Source organism: Haliotis rubra, unplaced genomic scaffold (assembly GCF_003918875.1).
Source record: "Haliotis rubra isolate DU_JTF1 unplaced genomic scaffold, ASM391887v1 Scf340, whole genome shotgun sequence".
NCBI classification, from domain to species: domain Eukaryota; kingdom Metazoa; phylum Mollusca; class Gastropoda; order Lepetellida; family Haliotidae; genus Haliotis; species Haliotis rubra.
The window spans coordinates 613,952-630,939 of record NW_025767014.1 but is presented as its reverse complement, the minus strand read 5'-3'; the positions used below and the strand labels follow the sequence as shown (position 1 = coordinate 630,939).

General features: G+C 39.7%; 1 protein-coding gene across 1 annotated transcript in view; it reads left to right on the top strand.

Annotated features, from left to right (window-relative positions):
• LOC124284670 (proteasome adapter and scaffold protein ECM29-like) overlaps positions 1 to 16,988 on the top strand; it is a 70,237-nt gene that overhangs the window by 10,943 nt on the left and 42,306 nt on the right. The window contains 9 exon segments of the mRNA XM_046720775.1: positions 1,323 to 1,472; positions 2,278 to 2,547; positions 4,159 to 4,200; positions 4,762 to 4,840; positions 6,088 to 6,204; positions 6,540 to 6,625; positions 7,148 to 7,226; positions 11,986 to 12,102; positions 12,664 to 12,786. Of these exon segments, the coding sequence (XP_046576731.1) occupies positions 1,323 to 1,472; positions 2,278 to 2,547; positions 4,159 to 4,200; positions 4,762 to 4,840; positions 6,088 to 6,204; positions 6,540 to 6,625; positions 7,148 to 7,226; positions 11,986 to 12,102; positions 12,664 to 12,786 (1,063 nt within the window).

Genomic DNA, 16,988 nt, shown 5'->3' with positions numbered 1-16,988 from the left:
GTGATACCCGGAGCACAACTCAAAAAACATTCCATATTTTTCAACAAAACTTGGTAGATATATCAAACAGAACCTACAGTGGTGCCTTTTGCAGTTTGCAGATATTTGTCATTTTATTTTTCTTGGTTTCCATGGGAATGAGTTGAACTTAATATCAAAAGGGAGGGGTGGCCTTCGTTTTCAGAGCACAATTCACAAACTGTTCAATATTTTTCTGCAAAACTTTGTAGATATATCAAAGAGAACCTAAAGTGGTGCCTTTTGCTATTTGCAGATTTTTGTGAGTTATTATTTTCCCGGTTTCCATGGAAACGATTCAGACTTAGTCTCAAAAGTGAGGGGTGGACTTCGTTTCCGGAGCACAACTCAAAAACTTCTTAATGTCTTTCAGCAAAACTTGGCAGATATGTGAGGCAGATCCCAAAGTGGTGCCTTTTGCTATTTACAGATTTTTGGAATTTTTATTTTTCATGATTTCCATGGAAACAATTCCTTTGAAAAAAACAAGTAATTGGACTTTAGGTAACTGTCAGTTGATTTGTTCTTTCAAGTCTATGGGGTCCGGGGGTGATTTGTCATCTTCTGATGACTCTTGTTTTAACATATGGCTAGATTTGTCTACAAGGAATGGTGTAAATCCAACTAGGGTCCATGCAGGTAGCAAAGACAGTGTAAGTCCCCATGGGGGGCGGTGGGGTAGCCTAGTGGTTAAAGCGTTGGCTCGTCACGCCGAAGACCCGGGTTCGATTCCCCACATGGGCACAATGTGTTAAGCCCATTTCTGGTGTCCCCCACCGTGATATTGCTGGAATATTGCTAAAAGCGGCGTAAAACTAAACTCAGTAAGTCAGTAAGTCCCCATGGTCCTTAGTGTGGTGATCTACCATAGTTTTATGCTAGTTTTATTTCTTGATACTGTGATATTCTAGATGGTTTTACTGTCCTTTGTTGACAGGTTTTTATAATTTACATGTATTAATGGTGAATTAAAACTTGTTTTAGTCACAATATGGATGAAATATTGCCAATGTGACTGTAAATCTTAACTCACGCACACACTCACTCACTCACTCACGCATCTGGTTTTTCATAATCAAGCTTGAGTAGTGTATGTAGATATTTAGTCAGACTCATCGTAGGTTTATGTTCTCTTATAACAATAAAAAGTGTTTAAAAGTAAAACTGGCCCTTCCAAAATTAGAATACTTCACACATATTTTCTCCCATGTTGTGTACATGGACAAAGTATTGTGGTATGTAGACATCAATGTTTTTGTGTCTGACTAAGGACTGTTGTACTAGTGGCGTATGTTGACTTGCAGCCTGCTCCAGCTGCTCATCCCAGCCCTCCTACATCTCAAACTACAGCAGAACATGGCTCAGCGCCGCACAACCTTCAGCTTCTTTGAGCGCCCGGCCGTGCTCAAGCTCCTCCTGGACTTCATGATGGATGTACTGCTGCTGCCCTACAAGTAGGAGAAGTACCGAGTAGATACTAGCCATGCCAGAAGATAGTGCTAGCGTGGTAGACATGTCAGCTGATTCTCACAGATTCTAACACAATTGGCAGAATTATTTGTTGTTGGAAATCGTATTGGGGAGTATTGGGTAGATGAAGTCTACTCAGCTAGTTCTTGGATGGGTAAAACTTTTGGACGGGTAAAAATTTTGGACACGGATACTAAGTTAGCATTATTTGGTCTGACTTTTTGAGACAATTCCCTTACTTAGGTGACAGTCATGGTGACTGAAAGTTAAACTAAGAGGGAGTGCATGTGTGTGGATTTATGCCACTTTTAGCAATATGCCAGCAATATTATGGCGGGGGACATCAGAAATGGGCTTCACACGTTGTATCGATGTGGGGAATTGACTGTCAAGAGTATCATGTCGCCCATGTAAACCAGAAGTAATTATTAACTTCATGTACCCAATGCTCCCCAATACGATTTCCAACAACAATAATTCTGCCAATTGTGTTGGAATCCTTGTGAATGAGATGACATGTCTACCACGCTAGCACTATATTCTGGCATGGCTTGTATCTTAAGACATCTTGAATGTGATATAACTGGAATATTGCAAGTAGCATTCACTTACTTACTGGTTAAAATTTGGATTTCTGTGTCAGGTTAACGTAACAATGCATTTAAAAATGCAGGATGGTGTTAGCTGAATATGATGTTCCTTTTGTTGCAAGTTGTTGCCTTGATCATCCAAATGACCATGTTTGTTCTTGTAGATGACATTCTTTAACGTCTGTTTCCATTTCTTCAGTTCTCACCTTGCTGCCATAGAGAAATCGGCTGCCCAGGCACAGGGTGGGTCAGGTCGCCCTGCTACAGCCCCTGCTGGTCGCTCCTCTGTTGCTCCTCCCCCAGGGCTGTGTGAGCAAGCCTTCAAACGTGTGACAGGAGATGACCCTCTTGCACCTGAGGCTCTTGAACAAGCCAAGCTTGGCATCCTCAAGTTTCTTGGGGCAGACGTCATACCCGATGCTGACATTGTTGTACATTATGTTGTTGCTTCTTCAGACACCAGGCATAGGTAGAGTATATCTCAACAGTCCTTGTCAATAAATATACTGTAGAAATGTTGATGTTAAAATAGGTATAAATATCCATGTAGATCCATGTGTGGTTTGATTGTGTTTTCACTTCTTTAAGGTGATGTGTGATTATGCAGTCTGGTTTCCCACCCACTAGTATCATAAAATGAAATGTATCTCAAGAATTATCCTGCATATGTAATATTTACATCATCCCATGTACATAAAACATATTTGTGATCCTTTGGTTAGTTGTGTTAGGGTTAGGTTGGTTTCACACAACTCTGTCCTTAGCCCTTGGAAAGTTTAATGAAAATAGTGCCAAATGAAATCTATAGCACCTCTGCAAATAAAGTGTATGCATACCTAGTTTAGAAGCTTCTGCTTACATCTTACTGCAGATACTCTTGGGCACAATGTATCATGGGTATAGATATAACATTCATAACAGATTTACATCTCTGGTGTGAGATCAGCTCCATCGGAAGCACTCATAAAATCTCAGTATTATCTTCAGGAATTTATGTCTAAACAGAATTAACTACTATTCACACACTAAGTCAGAGCTACAGATAACTTTTTGGGTCATTGAGTTATGTACTAGCTTGTGTTCATCTCAATTGAGTATCCTAATTTTCCTTTGAGTAACCAAATAAATTGTACCCACCTCACTCAAACTCAATTGGGTATTTTGCCATTTTCCATTAATTTTAACCCGTGAAGGTCCAGGTTAGAATTGATCTGCAATAACCTATGCTTGTCGTACGAAGCGACTAATGGGATTGGGTGGTCAGGCTCGCTGACTGGGTTGACACATGTCATCGTATCCCAATTGCATAGATTGATGTTCATGCTGTTGATCATGGGATTGTCTGGTCCAGACTTGATTATTTACAGACTGCCGCCATATAGCTGGAATATTGCTGAGTGCCGCATGATATGAGAAACGATAAGAAAGACTGCAAGTTGTCAAGTTCATGTCCTGAAATAGAACCTCTCAATATCCCTCAGTTATTTTATTTATCCATCCGTACGCAAGCTAAGATTTGACATTTTTTGTGCGTATGCCTGTAAGATCACATTTATTGAGTATTTACAAAAATTCAAGCATACTTGTATGCAATAGACCTAATAGGAATTAGCTTTCACATAAATATTTGCATAATTTATGCAGATACGCAGCTTATCTGTACCTCTGCTAAGTGCTAAATCAAGTATTCAGGAGTATTCTTTAGTAACCTATCATGATGCAGGGATTTACAGGATGTGAATTCCTACATTCTATACGCATAAAATTTGACAATGGACTCAACAAAATTTATTAGTGCATCCACAGGGAAGCAGAAAAAGTCCAAATACTTTTTGTAAAAATTCCAATCAAGTAACAATAGGTTATCACTGAGTTTGCCACTAGCCGGGTTATGGTAGCATTTGCAATTTAATTACTGTAACAATGTGATGATCATGATACACAATACAAAAACAGTATTAATAATAATATTTAAGTGTCTGGGACCCTTTTCTTCCCCAAATACAGGACCCTGAAATACAGGACTGAAGGTAAATTCCTGGTGATGTGACCTTTTTTTTAACTGTCTCCTTTGTTACAGTGTTGCAACTTCAGCTGACATGGAGCTTAAGAGGATCACAGGGTAATATGTTTATTATTTACATATGTAATAAGAGATTACATAAACACTCCAGGTGAGTTTTCAGGTGTGAATGGGTCCCCATCAACCTGTGCTATGGTCATAACATAACAGGGTAGCCTTAGTGGTTAAAGCGTTGGCTCGTCACGCTGAAGACCCGGGTTGGAATCCCCACATGGGTACAATGTGTGAAGCCCATTTCTGGTGTTCCCCGCCATGATGTTGCTGGAATATTGCTAAAAGCGGTGTAAAACCAAACTCAGTCAGTCAAGTGTTCAGACTAAGTGACTAAGCGTGTCCTCATACCCCACCAGCATGAATACACGCCATCAAGAACCTTCACTGGATTGATCACAAGATTATTGGCTGACATCATATTGCTCAAATATTCCCTTGTGTGTGTTCCCTCTGAAAAAAACAAATGTAAACTTAATGTTTGATATATGTATCCTCTCTACAGATGAATGGGTTGTGTTGCACAATTCATTTGCTAGACAAAGTTTGTATTGTTATTCTGTTGTATTACATCAAGCTGATTTATGTATTGTGTTAATGTTTCGTCAGGAGCATCAACTGGAACTCTCCTGCCACTATTAGCAAGCTGTTCTCCATCTTCCAAGGGACAGTAGTAATGAAGGGCCAGGTTTGTGGACTTGTTTTAATGATTGTCGTGGGAGAATGTCAGTATTTAGGTTTGACCATCAAAAGGCCATATACTACTTAACAGATGTTTCAGAACAACCAATTATTTTATGTTACTGCAGTTGATCTATCATGGCATGGTCTTTAACTTCCTTTGACTTAAATATTTTACCAGTTGGGACATGAACATTTTTTTCAGTAATTTTCACAGTGACGTACCACTGCTGTTTGACACTGATTGTATGCTATCCATTGCATTCTTATCCTGACAGAATATAGTGTTGTATGTTGAACATGATCATTATTTTTTTTTTTTTTTTAAATATTTTTATTTCCCAGAGTACATTTGTTGTTGTGGTACAAAAGCATCATATACAACACATCCTAGTCATCAGACGTTGAGCGAAAACATCACCATCAGTACAATCAATCAATACATCAATACAAAAGCAATCATCGTATGTTCAGGGTAAATTGCTATAATGTATCTGTTATCCTTAACAAAGGCTAATATGTATACCAGTACTTGTATTCAAATGCACTTATCAAATTTTATTTGCATCATCTAGGTTGGTATAATTGGCAAAAGTGTATGGAAGGAAGACCAGAAGGCATAGAATTTTGATGGGTTTGCATTTGAAAATGCTGTATATTTGGTAGCTTTGTAATAATTGAGTATTTCCTTTGAAGCACTGTAAAACTGGCTTTATATTATTTGGGCTTGTTTTATATAGCATGTATTTCACTATTAGAAACACCAGATTAAGTGGGTTGTTGTTTTTACCTTTGAAACCAAAGATAATATTTTCATGCGACAAATCAATATTTCCTTCAGACAGTATATCCAGCCAATCGGATACCTCCCTCCATACTTTCACGGTATATCGACATTCACACAATAAATGAATAATTGTTTCAGGAGCAGATTCACAGAATGTGCACATTGAAGAGTCTGTGTATTTCATCAAATGTAACTTATGTTTAGTCGTTAAAATATTGTGCGTAATCTTGAAATGAAACCATCTTAACTGTACGCTTTCTGTACATCTATTTGCCATTAAATATATATTAGACCAGTCTTCTTTGTTAACATGATCATTATATTGCATCACGGAAAGCTATCCATTGCAATTAATGTTTCCCATCAAAATTATTTTGTCATTGCTCTTCATTTAGTCTTCAATAAGCACCCTTTGTGTTGATTTTCTTGACGTTGAATGTGAATGTCATACCAACTTTTTCAACTAGGCACCAGTGAAACCAGAACAGAGACGTACTCATGCATGTACAAGAATCCGACTGAAGATTTTCCCCATCTTCCTGAAGTCCCGAGAGGCAGCCAACACCTTCCCTTCCTGTATTCAGGTATTAACTCCTTTCACTGGCAGACTGTGTAGTCGTAGGACTCGATTAGCATAGTGAATGTGTTAAAGTTATGGAAATTTTTTCTGGCAATGATGTATGAAAAATCATGAGCCATAACTTTTTCTTGTCAGGTGGCTCAGTATTTTTAGAAACTATTTATTTGTTGAGTTGCATCCCTTTGTTGAGTCAGGATCGGCTAACACTGGGTTCATATCCCTTGTTTGCACAGATAATATTCATAGTCTGTTTTAACATCAGCATTCTTGTGTTTCACCTGTGATTTTATGTTGTTAATGTTACTTTGTGATATGAAAGACATATTTCTAATGTCCTAGGTTGTGTTTGACTGCCTGTTTGGTATTAACCCCAACCAGAAACTGCGGAACATGGCAGTACAACTAGTTCACCACATTTCATACACGTATGTATTTTGAATGTGTCAGTAAAAATATGTGTCCATTTCCTTTGTTATTTTGCTCATGAAAGCATTGAAAGCACGCATGATATTTCCAGAAAGTTCTTCCAAGGTAATGAAATTGAGCAATCCAAGATTTTTTACTATTTCATGTTTATAGTGGCAAAAAATGTATCCCTTGAGAACAACATGAAAGAGACAAATTGAGATTATTGGATATATTTCTTGTAATATCAGATGTATTAGATTCTGATAGATGAGGTTTAGTATAGATACATACCTGCCTTCAATAATGAAAGGTATGGCAATTTTATTAGAAATGAAACTTTTAATATGTAAATTGTATTTTAATGAAAGATCCAGTTTAGATGAGGATAAGAGAGTATGTGATCATCACAATTTTGTTCATGTGTTGATATTTTTCATTATGACCATGAAATATCAGGGAGTCGGTACAACTGAATCCAGCCTTAGTGGTCATACATTGCTATATGATATTGATGTGGTGTGTCATTATTTCCCTTGCAGCTGTGACTCGGCCAAGTTCCACATGTTTGATGCCGTGCTGTTGTCTGGAATGGTGAAACTGATTGGTGAGGCCAAGGAGGTATGTAACTAGACGCTCCATGTAGCCATTACTGTGCTCATTGTAGGAGGGTTGTTTGTGCTCTTTACTGTGGCCACTGTTGTACAGGGTTTCAACAGGCACTTAGTAGCACTTGATGTTTTCATGTGTCATGAGACACCTTTCGAAAATGTTTGATAAGCCTTGAAAAAAGATACTTAAAATTGCTTACATTTTCATAAAATACTGCTCAAATACTTTATATCAAGGATTAAATTTTTTTTATCAATTACTTGCTTGTTAAAGGGATATAATTGATGGTGATCATTAATGAGTAGACAGACAGGGTGTCCAGCTGTTGAAATGGACATTGTTTTCTCTTTGGACTTTCTTATTGGAGTCTCAACATCTGCCCCAGATGAAAAGAAACATAGTCATGTTAATAGGGAACTGAGGACTGACATGGCCTAACAATATCCCTAACAATATCCCTAAGGTCGAGTGTTTATGTTCGTATGGACTGTTTTGCAGTACTATGCTTATTCCTGGGTCTTTATGAACAGCTTGACTCATCAGACATGTCAAAGGCATTCAGTTGCTTAACTCAAAACCTGTGTGATGATTCTGGTATAGAAGTAGTCCCAATATGTGCTGGTTGGAAGCAGCGACCAGATTGATCTGGTGGCCAGGCTCGGTACATCGGTTGATGTCATACCATTGTTCATCAAGAATGGGGATTATTTCCCCCATTGTCAAACAGTGTTTTTCTGGTCCATTGCTGAGTACAGCGTTTAAGAGCAAGCATACACTTAGCACCCAAAGATTCTTGACTTTCAAGAAAAACCTTTTTCTGAATTAGTAAATCTGTGGCCGCTTGTTGGGTTGGGTAAGATGTTTGCACTCTTGAACAGCTTGAATTGACCCCAGTTTTGTAGTTGATGGATATGGTTAATGTTGTATTATCTGCTGGTTAGATGACATTTTCAAAGCAACGCTCATTCAGATGAAATTTTCTGTCATCAGTAGCCACAGGACACTGCCATTGCTTGCTACTATCTTTCATACTTTTGTATCTTTGAGAGGAACTGTATGTAACCAACACAGTGTGTTTTATAACTATTACACTCTTTTTCTGTAGATTTCTCAGCACTAATGCTATCAGTTGTTTTGCATTAAATGTGTGAAAAGCCTGTGTAGTTACTTAGTCTGATCTTTCTTTTTTCTTATGTATATGAATCAGTGTGGAAATGTTTACACGGTGGGATCTCATTAATCTGGACAGTAACATTCTTTGTAAAATTAATGAGTTTATGCATTTACAAATTTCTGGGTGGGCGGGTATCCCAGTGGTTAAAGTGTTTGGTTGCCACGACGAAGACCCAGGTTCGATTCCCCACATGGATACAATGTGTGAAGCCCATTTCTGGTGTCCCCTGCTGTGATATTGCTGGAAAATTGCTAAAAGCAGCGTAAAACCCAACTCGCTCACTCATTAAAAATGTTTGGATTTGTGAATCATTGGTATGTTGTAAGTATTGTCCCTATCCATTGATGTTCTGAGCTATACATGAAACAGTTTCTGTATAGATGGGGTCCAGATTAAGTAGGTTTCACTGTGTACATAACCATATATCTATGTGTGTTGATTATGTTAAGTCTATACAATATATAATTACCTACCTCGTGGCACAAATGTTAAAACAAGTTTGCCGTACCACGACTTACTTTCAGATGAAACGCCGTCATCGTAAGTTCGTTTATCAGGCAAGTAGCTCCTGATGAATGACGGTTTTGCCTAGCAGCTGTAGCCATCCAATGCCAACCTGACCCATACTATGCTACTTTATCAATGAGGCCAGTGTGGGACTTGAAATGCTGTAATTCAAACAGATTTGGTTAAGATGATGATGACCTAAGAGCAGGACTTAAGCGGGCGTTGGTGTGTGTGTGTTTGAGCATGTGTTCTGGAAGTTATTGCTTAGTATCATTGGTAAAAGTACTGGAAAATGACATGATGCTCTATCATGTTTTGAAATGAAACATCTAAGAAGAGTCCTTGCCAGTACCTTAATATTAATAATGGAAAGTTGAATGGACCTAACATTTGATTTCTAAACCAGAAAACCCCAATTTCACATAGAGTAATACTAATTTGAAACCCTGTCTTCAGGAGATTTTGAAACTGATCTGGTCCCAGAACCTGATGTTTGCCTGTTAGTCAAGATAAATAGTTAGCTGTGGATATCATCCATACCCATGGGGATTCTGGTGAAGAAAAGGTCTACCAGCCCAGACTAGTTGTAGGCAGAGGCAACCACATGGATTGGTGGTCAGCATCAGTGACCTTGGCTGTACGTGTGCCATTGTATTCTGATGGCTTGCATTCTTCTCAGCATCAATCACTGGATTGTCTGACTTGATTATTGTACAGATGCTGTCATAATAGCTGGAATATCGCTGAAGGCATCATTAGACAATGAACAAACATTAGTCGGGTGGCTATCGGAGAAGTGAAACTGTTAGCTGACATTGTTAATGTAACATGTCATTCAGTCTACACATTGTAGATTGATGCCTATGCTACCAAGCATTGGTAAGGATAATTAACTTGTTTCATGATTGTCAGAATCACAATCAGACCCGGTACATGGGTACAATGTGTGAAGCCCATTTCTGGTGTCTTTTTGCTGGAATATTGCTTTCAGTCAGTCAGTGTTTCATGGTATATACACAAGAAATGTAAAAGTAAAATTTTGAAATAATCTCCAATGGATCACCAAATAACACTAAAATTTATTTGCCGTGATTGCGAGATAAACTTTGAATGTACAAATTGTTATGCCGAGTACCTGAGAGGTGTGTGTGTGTCCCCAGAGTGGTGTAGCTAGGCAGTCCAGTAGCCCTGCCCCCCACCAGCTAGGGCCATTGGCTGGCTGCCAGACTGCTGGTACCGCCGCCCACCCAAACCATGCCGTGTGTGATCGGTGTTGGCATGATGTGAAGCTTCCTCATGTACATCATCCATCCATTATAGACTGTACACTGTTATATCCCAGTGGGAGGACTTATCAACACAGATACTAGAGACAATTCAACTTAAGACCATTCTAGTAAACAACAGCCTATATTTGTGGCTGTAATGATGCCATGTTGTATGTTGGTCATTTTTAACCTGTTCTGTTGTGTATTCTCTGATGGATAAAGGATCAACTATATGTACTCACATGGTTACTGATTGCAAACTTAAAAAGATTTTCGTACATCATGTTAAAGTTACCCTTTTGTAACATTCATTACATCATTTTGAAGACTGAAATATTCCCACGGGTGGATATTCCATATTGAAGGACAGGTACCTGTTCTTTCCAAGAGTTTGGATTCTTTCGAGGAATAATCAGGATGTATATACAATGTATGTTGGTTAATGCTGTATGTTTAATGATTGGATATTTTTTACAAAACGTATATAGAGGGGTGGGTTAATACAGCAGTCCGTCTCTCTATGGTTTGATCTGAAAGTCAATACAAATCATTGGTTGTCATAATATTCCATTGTTTGTAAAATCTAGCTCAGGATGATGAAGAGTATTTCAAAACATGACCTGAATTTTGTCAATATCCTTATCTTTAATCTAATATCTACCACATCTATGGATGTGGACATATTAGGTTAATTATTCGCATATTGTGAAGGGTGTACAAAATGTTAAATCAGTTGAAAGTGAATCCATATACTGATGTCTTATTATTACGAGAGAGCTTCCTTCTATCAACTCCTTCCAAAGTCATAATCTGAAAAGTATTTATTTTTTCAGCTGTAGAAATACAGGTGACATGCTTTCTTTACAAATGAAAGGTCTTGGATAGATATGTGTTAAGAGTTGTCTAAATAATGAATGGTTCAGTGGATTGGGTAAGGACATTAGTTAGATCAAATGCGATAAATGTGTTTATCATTTTGCCATTAAGTGGCTGCGTTTGACTTGACTTAGTTAAAACTGGAATGTCTTCTCATTTTGCAGCTTATTTGGCAGTCTTGTATTTCCTAGTGTAAATAGTTGTAGACTGCCTAATCACGTTGAACAAAAACCAAACAGCGCTATTTATATGCATGTGTTGAAACTGCATTATTTAAATGATTTGGCTTTCTGTAGTGATCACAAAAATATGTAGTCCTTAATGTTACTAACTGAAGGTAGTAATGCCGGTGGGGTAGCTTAGTGGTTAAAGCGTTAGCTCGTCGTGTTTAGGACCGGGTTCTATTCCCCACATGGGTACAATGTGTGAAGCCCATGTCTGGTGTCCCCCGCTGTGATATTGCTGGAATATTGCTAAAAGCGGCTGTAAAACTAAACTCACTCACTCACTCACTCAAGTTAGTAACTGTCTGACCTGTTGTCAGTGTTTGTCAGTGTTACAGAACACTTCTAAGTAAGACCGTAATGCGACTGCCTATCCATAGATAGTACTAACTTTGTATCAGTGTCAGTTTTGATAGGATCATTAATACCTTTCAGCCAGCCATCTAATTTGTGTCAGATGAAAGTTCTAGCCTATTTCCCCTGTTTAATGTGCAGTGTCCCATGTATATGCTATTTAATGCATAAAATAAAACATCTAATCTGCTTCAGTGTAACTTTTTGTTTGCATTTTCATTGTGTAGGCTTTTTGATATGCTTGTTTTGTTAAACTATTGTATATAACATACTGAGCTGGTATATATATATATATATATATATATGTTTAATCCTCTAATTAAAGAAAGTTTATATTTCTAATTCATGATGTACCTTTCCTTTAGGATTCCAAGTTGAGAAGTCTAGCCTATATTGCTGTTGGAAAAATTGCTCGAAGGTCGCCGCAGAGAGTGGCCAAGGATATCACACTGGTTCAAAAGTTCTTTGAGGCAGTTTGCCAGGTGAGCTATTAAAGATCAGGGTTTTATTGCTTCACTTTTATTGGAGCTGAATGTTTGGAATATATCCTGTAATCTTAAACTTGTACCTTTTACCTCTACAACCACAGTGATGAAGCAACTTTGCATTGATGATTTGAGCAGTGGTTTCTTGTAAGGCTGCGTCCTGAATTCAGATCCAGTTTCGAGCGTGGCCATCATGGCAGCCATTTTGGAAAGTATTTAGCCTGTTGTGCATCTGACATGAAATGTGATATGTCATGTGTATTATGTGTGTGAAATAACATACAGTAGTTCCTTTTGCCTGTTTCGATTTTTCATTTTTCTTTTTAGTCCAACCTTATGGAATATGGATGCAGTTTATTGTCTCAAAACTGTGTTATTTATGTTTGCAAGTGTTATCAAATAGTGAAAATATTTCAGAAAGGTTCAGGAGAGCTATAGAGCCTTGTGGTTCTGTTTGTAAACACGATATAATATTTATAGACTAAAAGATTATGGGATATATGTAAGTATACATTTGAAATGTGTATACCTGTGTAATAATGATCTTGTGTATTTTAGGAAGACAATGAAACAAGACTTGCAGTCCAAGAGGGATTATCAATGATGTCCGAGGCCTTCAAACATCTGGACGACAACAACAAGAAACTCATGGAGGCACTGATCATGCAGAACATGGACAAAGTAGGTGTACTAGTAATTGTTGTTACCATGGTTACAGGAACCATTGTCTAGCACTCAAGCAGGAGTGATTGTGTTATGTAGGACATGGACAAAGTCGGTGTACTAGTAATTGTTGTTACCATGGTTACAGGAACCATTGTCTAGCACTCAAGCAGGAGTGATTGTGTTATGTAGGACATGGACAAAGTAGGTGTACTAGTAATTGTTGTTACCATGGTTACAGGAACCATTGTCCAGGTCCCATCACCAGGTACATGTGTGTTCTGGAGGAAATGGTTTAATAATGTTTTAGGAACTGTCGGAAGTCTTGGTTGAAGAACTATTACCTTGCACTGCTTAATGTGTTATCAGGAAGCATGAACATGGTGTTGTGTAGATCTTATCTTCAGGTATAAATTTTGGTTGGATTTTGTCCGCAGCAATAATTGCTGGTGGAAATGGAACAGGCTGTTTCACTAGTTGACGTGGTTGATGACCTGTCGTCATACCCGACTTCATTGCTGTTCACAATATCAGTCACTAGAATATCTGGACCATACTTATCTGGAGCAGACTCCAAGGTTCCCACAGATTTGAAAAGTGCTTGAATTCGCCTGTGTCCGATGAAAAGTTCTTGAATTTGATATTTCTGACTAAGAGAAATCCACATCGCTAACACATTATTACCCTGGATATTACCCAAGCTGCCTGTTAGGCACTAGAAGGTTATAGTCACATGACTTATCCCACCGGGTACCCATTTTCTGCTGGGTGAACAGAGGCAAGTTTGAACAAACTCACTTGCGTGAGGTGAGACCACATGTATTGTTGTGGGGCAGGACTGAATAGAAGTCCTAGAAACTCTTAGAGTCAAGCTGCCAAACACGGTCACCCATCCAAGGACTCTTCACACCCAATGTTGCTTAACTTCAACTAATTTGTGACCAATCACGCACTGTAAATCTAGCCCAACAGAGTAAGTACTGTGGTAATATTATGATATCTTTATTGTCCACATCTGTTGCAGTGTGTAACACAGTATTCCCAACACATTTACTTCACCTACGTTAGTTAATTCACTGCAGTCGTATGTCTCATGTTAATGAACTTGCTGGTTTTCAGTTGATAATATTCATGGAGACAAGGGTGAGAAAGGTACCTGAGATTTGTCACGGCATGGCTATCCAAGATTTATTTTCTCTATTTCTTAATAATCATTAATGCAGTTTTACAATGACAGTCCAATTTTCATCAATTTTCCATTTTATCATCTGTTTGGTCTCAGGAACCCAATCCTCTATGTGCATGACCCCTCCTGAATTTGAATTATACAGAGTCCAAATATTTCCTCATTGTTCATAAAGACCACCTCCATGGTGTAATGTGAAGCCCATCCCTGGTTAAGGCGTTCACTCGTCATGCCGAAGACCCGGTTTCGATTCCCCACATGGGCACTATGTGTGAAGCCCATTTCTGGTGTTCTGGTATTGCTAGAATATTGCTAAAAGTGGCTTAAAACCATCCTCACTCACTCACTCCATGGTGTGGTGGGGTTAAAGCGTTCGTTCATCACGCCAAAGACTCTGGTTCGATTCCCTTCATGGGATCTCCATTTCTTGTGTCCGCTGTCATGATATTGCTGGAATATTGCTAAAAGCATCATAAAAACAAAACTCACTCGTGCACTCCATGGTGTAGTAGATAGAGCTCCTGCCCAGACTGTAGGAGATCAGTGGTTGAATCTATTGCTCCATCACAGATGATGTTAAAAGATGTACTCATTGTTATCCCGACTGGTACTTGGCACAACAGGGTTAATCTCAGAATCACCCGTGAAGATCTGGGTTAGGGTTTGGTCTTCAGTAACCCATGCTTGTCGTAAGAGGCGACTGCCGGGATCAGGTGGTCAGGCTCGCTGACTTGGTTGACACATGTTATCGGTTCACAATTGCATACATCGATTTTCATGCCGTTGATAACTGGATTGTCTGGTCCAGACTTGATTATTTACAGACTGTCACCATGTAGCTGGAATATTGCTGAGTGTGGCGTAAAACTAAACTCGCTCACACTAATCTCAGACTCAGTAGAATGTATGTGAGTGGGTCATCCATGTTAAACTATGGTGTTGTAACAATAAAGGCAAGATAATTTATGGAGGAACCTCATCACGCTGAAGACCTGCTTGGTTCGATTCCCCACATGGGTACAATGTGTGAAGCCCATTTCTGGTGTACCCTTCCGTGATATTGCTGGAATATTGCTAAAATCTCACTCACTCACTGTTTGCCAATAGGCATTATTTTCCTTATCCTGACTCATGCTCTTTTGCTTGTCTTCTTCTTCTTGCGAACATAGTGGAACACTTGTATCTCCTTATTTGAAGCTCCCTTCAAAATAAAATCACTAATTGGTACTCACCACGAAGTTGCTCCCCTTTGTCTCCCCTGGCCGGAAAGGTGTAGCCACCCTCTGGCCATGTGCTCCACTCTCTCCTTCTTAAGCCCAGTGAGCAGGATGTGAGAGCCTTGTGTCTCCTTACACACCATATCCTTTGATAATCTCTTAGTTTTACCTCTCATAGGTTACTATAGAGGTATAGCTAGTATCCTTTACTATTTGTATTGATTAATTATCGTTATTTCTACTGTTTATTCACGTATATTGATTGTTCAGCTAGCTTTACGTTGATGAAAAATCTGTACGATTTGTAGATTACGCTTTTCTGCCTCCGATCCACATGTAATATGCCCTAGTTGTTCTACTGCATAATGCTTTTAATTCACGTTGCAGTTACTGCATTAATTTATCTCATTCTGCATTTAATAAATATCATCTTTGCGTCTTAAGGCGTGCTGCAGATAGATCAATGCAAACAAGGGGCAAAACATGGCAGAGAGTCCAGATATTCCATCCAGTCAGCTGCTAGCGATCGACCCTCTCCCGTCTGGTGTTCTGCTAGAAACCCCCTGCGGCAGAGGGCGTGGGGCGATGTCCGTTACCCTCGAAGAAGCGACCGGCCTCCCCAGACATCCCGTCATTGCAGACCAAGTCTAAGAGGGGCCTCTCACGCTGCCTCTCAACGCAGATTGAGGATACACCCAGGGCAGCGCAGACTTCCAAGGGAAATCTCACGAAGACAGCAAGAACTTTCTCGGCCGAGATCGCTTCCAGCAGCAGAATTGGGCCTCTCTACGATGATCAGCCGATAATCATCCCGACTTCACGGCAGAAGAAGCGACCGGTGTCAGCGACTGTGACTTCTGCAGAGATCACCATGCAGCCTGATGCTCTACTACACCATCGTCAGGCGTCATTGATGTGAACCCCATCGCAGAAAAAGACGCCCGACGACTTCGTCACAGATCATCCCAGAAGACATGATGCGGCAGTTTATGAACATCATGGAGGACCACTACAAACTGCGCAAGCGGGGTCCGAACGCCACGAAGGCTCCAACGTGACAGCACCCCAGAGGCACCCCCGTCCAGCGTAGCAGCCAAGACGATGTCACCTTCGCTGAAGGAAGTCCCGCACCACCTTGACGAAGGACCTAGATGTACAGCCTTCGCGAAGGCCTTCGGCGGCGGAGAGATCATCACCATCTTCGATTTCATCTCTAGATATGGACTCAGACCATCAGACATCACGGAGGCCTTCGCTGAAGGTCATATCATCGATCCCCGGACCGGGCCGCAAATGAAGCTTCGCGCTAAGGCATTCGCTAAGGACATATGATTCCAGATCCTCATCATCTAGAAGAACATCGAGGGACTGCCGAAGAGCTTCGCTGAAGCTATCAACACAAGTCTCCGAGAAGATCATCCCATAGACGATCTCCACTTCGTTCATCACCAGGCCGATCACCCGTCAGATCTCCACATAGAGGCGCACAAGTCAACTAGATCGCCACAAACCTCATCAGATATACAGACAGCTACACGCGAGTCCCAAGAGCATCTACAATTTGTTGATGATGATGGTTTTGAGGATGATGGAGGAATCATATTTTCTGATGCAGAATACGGTATTGGATGGTCAATAACCTAGATCTCACATCACCATCTAAAAGTGGCAATACAGCGCAGACGTATTTGATGAAGGAAGATGATCCAGATGCAATCACTCTACCCCGATCGACCCGATTCGCGGCAGTGCCACAGAATCTAGATGCAGCTTTCCAGAAAGCTCACGAAAGTTCAGATACCACATCTGCCCAACTT